General features: G+C 39.0%; 1 protein-coding gene across 1 annotated transcript in view; it reads left to right on the top strand.

Annotated features, from left to right (window-relative positions):
• RANBP9 (RAN binding protein 9) overlaps window positions 1-6,280 on the top strand; it is a 176,772-nt gene that overhangs the window by 33,612 nt on the left and 136,880 nt on the right. The window contains exon 2 of the mRNA XM_007951859.2: window positions 3,800-3,911. Coding sequence (XP_007950050.1) covers window positions 3,800-3,911 — 112 coding nt within the window. The remainder of the gene's footprint in view (window positions 1-3,799; window positions 3,912-6,280) is intronic.

The raw sequence follows: 6,280 nt of genomic DNA, 5'->3' as shown, positions 1-6,280 counted from the left end.
CTGAAAAAGATGTTTTGCTGAAACTGTAATTTAGTAAATGACTAAGGTATTTATTAAAAAATGACTATTGTCATTTTGCAGACTTCTCACAATGTAATGTATATGAGAATTTAGATGTATCAGAATAGTAATGGTTTGATAATGGCCAACTTCCATGTTAAAATTATAGAAGCCATCTTTTTTTTTTTTTTTTCCTAATGACTTAATGCTTTTTAAAGTGTGCTTGTATTTTTTTATCCTCCTCCATGTTGTTGTAGTTGTTCTGTGCCGTTGAGTTGGACTTGACTCATAGTGACCCTTCCTTGGATTTCTGAGGCTGTATCACTACGGAAGTAGATTGCCCAACCTTCCTCCCGAGGAGCGGCTGATGGTTTTGAACTGCCAGGCTTCTCCATAGCTCTGTGTAAATCTATGTATGTTAAAGTAGTTTTGGGGTGATTACATTTTGGTGCTTCTGTTTTTATTTCCTACTCAGGTTTATCCTCCTGTGATGGTCACAGGTTGAGAGCCTGTTTCTTCCCCTAACACACATACTTAAGACTTCTGTGAGTACAGATTTTCATGGTAGTAGAAGGGCAAAGGCTGAGTTTATTCTTCTGAGCCATGACATGTACTAATTTTGCATTACAGGTATAAACTTCACTGTTTAATGATAACATATGCGTTGGTAATTTGAGCAAGTATGGGAAGAGGTGATCTCATTGGTGTGTGACAGTTATTGCATATCTTAAGATGTAATTTTTTACTTAAAAGAAGGTATTTAGTTTTAAAACAATCATGATAAATTTGAGAAGGTTAATTCTGCTGCCCATGAAGGTAATTTTATAGTATGACTGAAAGATTAATGACATGCAGTTAAGTTAAACATGTCTAATTAGAACACCAGAATAATGATTTGGAGTATTATGTCTCACAGGCCTTTCTGGGATTGTAGAGACATGTCTCACGCTCTTTGAGTGCTTTCTGGCATGCTACTTCAACTTCTGTTTTTATTCTTCTATGGTTTTATGGGCATATTTTCTCTTACTTGATTTTGTTCACATGCTCAGTTTGAAGGTAATTTGTATCTTCAGGGAGGGGCAGAAAAGTTGATGGCACTTGAAAGAAAACCTCTATGATTAGAATTCAGGTATGTTGCTGTTGTTAGATGTCATGGAGTCAGTTCTGACTCAACGACCCTGTGAACAACAGAATGAAACACTGCCCATTCCTGCACCATCCTCATAATCGTTGATCTGCTTGAGCCCATTATTGCAGCCACTGTGTCAGTCCATCTCATTGGGGGGCTTCTTCTTTTTTTTTTTTTGCTGATTCTCTACTTTTCTGAGCGTGGTGTCCTTCTCTAGGGACTGGCCCCTTCTGATAACATGTTCAAAGTACTTGAGATAAAGTTTCATCATCTTCTCGTCTAAGGAAAAATCTGGCAGTACTTCTTCCAAGACAGATTGTTCATTCTTCTAGCAGTCCGTGGTATATTTAGTTTTCTTTGCCAATACCATAATTAAAAGGCATCAATTTTTCTGCCGTCTTACTTGTTCGTTGTCTGGCTTTCCCATGTATATGAGGCCAATTGAGGATATTATGGCTTGGGTCAGATGTACCTTAGTCCTCAAAGTGACATCTTTGCTTTTTAACATTTTAAAGAGGTCTTTTGCAGTAGGTTTTCCCAATGCACTATGCCATTTGGTTTCTTGACTGCTGCTTCCTTGAGCCTTGATTGTGGATCAAGTAAAATGAAAACCTTGACAACTTCAGTCTTTTTTCTGTTTATCATGCTATTGCTTATTTGTAAAATTGTGAGAATATTTGTTTTTTTGTTAAGGTATAATCCATACTGAAGGCTGTAGTCTTTGACATTCATCAAATGTCACTTACTTGAAGTAAGTAAGTCACTCACTTGAAGTAAGTGCTTCAAGTCCTCTTTACTTCCATCAAGCAAGGTTGTATCAACTGCTGCATTGGCGTCACTAATTTAAAAAGTTAAAAACAGTTACCTAGTAGATTTCCCAAAATGTCAGTGGTGGTATGGTGTTATTTCCTTTCTTAAAAATGAAAACAACTAGGAATTAGATCTATTTCTCAATGGGCTATAATTGACCAGAGAAATTTTATGGAATCAGCCTTTTATAGAATTAATGATAAGAAATATATGAAAAGAACAAAATCATAACTTCCTTTTTCTTTTTTTAATTGTGATTTGGGTGAAAGTTTACAGAGCAAATTCACTTTCCATATAGCAGTTCACATACACTTTGTCTCATGACATTGACTATAATTTACCACAATGCAACAGCTCCCCTCCCATTTCCTCCAGATAGTTAGGTTTTCCCTGTGTCTTCCCTCCATGCACTCCTGCCCCCTCAGCTATGTCCCTGTGCATACACAGACCTTCCTTCTATTCTCCCGTGATTGTTCTTTCCAAGAAGTGTATCTGCCTAATATAAATGTTTACCTCATATGCCTGTCTTTTGTTTGGCTGGAAGCCGTAAGTGTGGGTTCAATTCTAGACCTGAAGGGCAGCTAGGGGCCATAGTCTCAGTGGTTCCACCAGCCTCTGTCAGACCAGCAAACCTGGTCCCTTTTTTTTTTTTTCCAAATTACTTTGAGTTTTTTCCCACAGTGTTCTCCCTCTCTATCCAGGATCTATCTCCTACATAGATCCCCCTCCCAGTGGTTGACAGTGGTAGCTGGGTACCATCTAGTTCTGGTGTCATAGTTGTATATGCTGAGGATTGCATGGTGTACCAGTCACTTGGACTAATTGTTTCCATGAATCTTTGGTTTTCTTCTTTGCTTTGGATGAGGAGAGACCCATCATTGCATCTAGATGGCTGCCTGCAAGCTTTTGAGATCCCCGTCGCTACTCACCAGAGTAGGAAGTGGAACAATGTTTTGTGTAGTGTGTTATGCCAATTGAACTTGATGTCCCCTGCGACTGTGGTCCGAGCCCACAGGTTCAACTACTCGCTCCCTCTGGGTAGCTGGCTGTGCTCAAGAAGTGACTACAACCTTGTCTCTTGTCAGCTCTACTGTGTCCTTGGGAATTCTTACAGAACATACCAATTATTGTTGTGTGCCGTTGAGTCGTACCCAACTCATAGCGACCCCTCCTTGGGTTTTCGAGGCAGTATCACTACGGAAGTAGTTTGCCCCATCTCGTGAAACATTGTCTGCCAACCCTATACGTGGTCTTAGGTACTCTCTTCCCCCCAATAGACATACCTGATAGTTCAGTTTGTCCACCCATCTGTCTACCGTATAGCCATATTTGCCTTCACTGACAAAAAATCGTAAGTTCTTAAAGAAAACTGCTTTGTCAGTTCAATTTAATTGTATGAAATTTCATTAAAAATATTCTATAGTATGGATATTTTTGGTTTGAAAGAGCATTTGGCAAAAGTGTTTAGGAAGTTTATTATATGCAAATTTAGCTCTGGTAAAATTAAGATTTTTTCTCATCATATTCTTCAAATATATCTTTTTCTTTTTTCCTTTTGAAAATACAGTTTATCCTGAAGTACTTTATTTAATTTTCATAAAGGGCTTCTAGATTCAATGTTTTCAGTTACTCAGGTCTTTAAAACTAAAGATAATGTGAAGTGTTCCGTGGTTAACTTGGGCTAGTTAGCATCTTGGATTAATTGTGATGATAAATGTTTTATTAATTCTTTAATTATTTGAACTGATAGGAACAGAAATCTATATTGCTCCCAAATCCATATTTGTATCTGAATTATTCATTCAGGTTTTCATTTGAAAATCTCATTTGATTATTTTCTCTTTCCCATTTTGTATGCAGGTCATGGCAAAACCCCAAAAGATGCAGCATCTGTTCGTGCCACACATCCAATACCAGCAGCCTGTGGGATTTATTATTTTGAAGTGAAAATCGTCAGTAAAGGAAGAGATGGGTATGTGTAAATTTTGGTGGGAAAAATCACTTACTGTTCTTGAGTAAATATTTTTGTTTTGATTCATAACATCTGTGATCCAGTTGGAAAATTGAAATTTTGGAAATACTGGTATTAGAAAAGTGGATTCTGACTATTCCAGTATAGCAGATTGGATTTGGTTTTACTTAAATACTATTTGAAACTAAAGCTTGAGTTACTCATTAGAATGGAGACTTGGAATTAGACAATTGAGGGAAAATAACTCGTTTTTCATGCCTTGTCTTATACTGTCTTTTCCTGAATTCTTTTGAGAAGTTAAATCCTCTCATAGCTAGTTAACTAAAGTCAGTAGGTTATGCATAGATATTTTACAGGAGTTACAGGTTAGAATTCTAGTTTTAGATCGGAAAATGTATGTTTGTACATTTAGAAGAATTTCTCAGGGGTTAGGTGATTTAGAATCTTCCAAATGAGAACTTCATGTTAGACCCTGGTGTACCAACTTTTAGATCATTGCTTTACAACTTGTGGATCAGAATCATTTATGGAACTTGTGAAAATGGCATGGTGAGGGCACCTGACCTCCTTTAACTTCACGATAGCGAAAGAGAATTACCATCAGCATCAGCCCAAAGCTGATTGCTATGAAGTGGAGGTTGGACATACCTCCCCTCTCCAATTTTCTTTTCTTTTAACCAATTCTGATAGCAGCTGTCCCTCTCACAGCACTCTCTACTTCTCTGCTGGGGTTGATAATTCATTCCAGTAGCTATCCAGAACTTACAGACAATACTCAATGTTGTGAGGTTTATTAGGGAAGTAATAGGTTGTAATTCAGGATCAGGAGCAACTCAAGATAGAGTTCTTCAGTTAAGTCACACTTCTCAGCTGTGCTCACAGGAAGGCCTCGCCCTGGCCTTCAGCCCTACGGTCTGTTGCACCTCTTGGGCCAGCCTCTGCCCTGCTCAGGCAAGCACTTTAGCTCCGCCAGTAAGTGCTCAGAGGTATCCCACTCATCCAGTAAACCTCACCTTCAGCCTGAAGGTGCTTAGCTCTCTTGCTGCATAGATCAATAAACCTCATTCCATCAAGTGCCTGGAGGTGCCCTACTCTGCCAGCAAGCCTCCTGCTCAAAGGTGCTCAGCTTTCTTGCTCCGTGGGCTGAGAAGCCACCATGCATTCTCTTGCTGGTCTCCTGGTTCTGTTGCTGCCTGTACTCTGCCATGCTTCCCACAGCTTTTCACCATCTTGTGCCATCCCTGGTGTTACAGCTGTCTGTCTCCTGGGTCTAGATAGTTCTCAGTGCAGGAATCCAGAGTCTAAAAGATGTGCTCTGTTCCCAGATCTTCTTTCTTGATGGTAGCTCTGGGATTGGCTCTCTTTTAAGCCTGGCAGGATGGCAAAACTGACCAATCCCCTTGTCAGGGTTCCAAACAGCTTATTTACATGAGTTCACTCCTACAAGTTTCCACATACCTTATTTGCATTATTAGCAAGCTGTCCAATCCCCTTGGTGGTCCATAAACTCCTCATTTGCATAATTCCACCCAATCATAGTGTGGGAGTCACTATCGCTATAAGGGCCATGTTAAGTAATTCACTGCACTGCAGGGCTATTACAAATACAGTAGTTTGGATCATAGTCCATAGTTTCTAAATCAGATTTCAGAAATAGAGCTCAGGCAAAATAGGGTTTTTGAGAAAGCTCCACTAGGAATTTTGGTGCATATTCCTTGCTAAGAACCAATTACCTAGAATCATTAGACCTCCTACATTGTAGTTTGTAGCATTTCCTGATGACTGCTTTGTGGTATCAGAGATCCTATAAAGTAACCATAGGGTCATCTGTCCAAATACCAAGAAAAAGCAATTAGGCTGTGCTGATAAGTTGACTTGTATCTGATGTTAATCATTCAGTCCTCATGGTGTTCCTCCCATTTTTAATTAACAAAATAAATGAATTCAGTTCATTATTCTGCCTCCTTTATTTGCTGAATAGTATCAATGTTAACACTATAGCACGTTGAAAGTGAAAGCTTAGAATTCAGTTGTAATTTTTTAGTTTAACTGCCTCAGTTTTCTCAGGGTATTGGTGCCAAAGATAGAGTCATAGAAAGCAGTATAAAGTGGTTAAGAGAGACCCCAGATTTTTTTTTTTCCTTATTGATTGAATTATTGATTGATTGTGATTTGGGTGAAGGTTTACAGAGCAAATTCACTTTCCATACAGTGGTTCACATATATTTTGTTTCATGACATTGATCACAGTTTACCACAATGCAACAGCTCCCCTCCCACTTCCTCCCCACAGTTACCTCTTCCCTGTGTCCATCCCTCCATGCACTCCTGCCCCCTGAGCTGTCTCCCTGTGCATAAACAGCCCTTCT

This window comes from Orycteropus afer, unplaced genomic scaffold (genome assembly GCF_000298275.1).
Source record: "Orycteropus afer afer isolate SDZICR_OR568_19922 unplaced genomic scaffold, OryAfe1.0 scaffold00012, whole genome shotgun sequence".
Lineage (NCBI taxonomy): Eukaryota > Metazoa > Chordata > Mammalia > Tubulidentata > Orycteropodidae > Orycteropus > Orycteropus afer.
The sequence above is the reverse complement of the archived record's forward strand: the minus strand, read 5'-3'. Positions and strand labels throughout refer to the sequence as shown.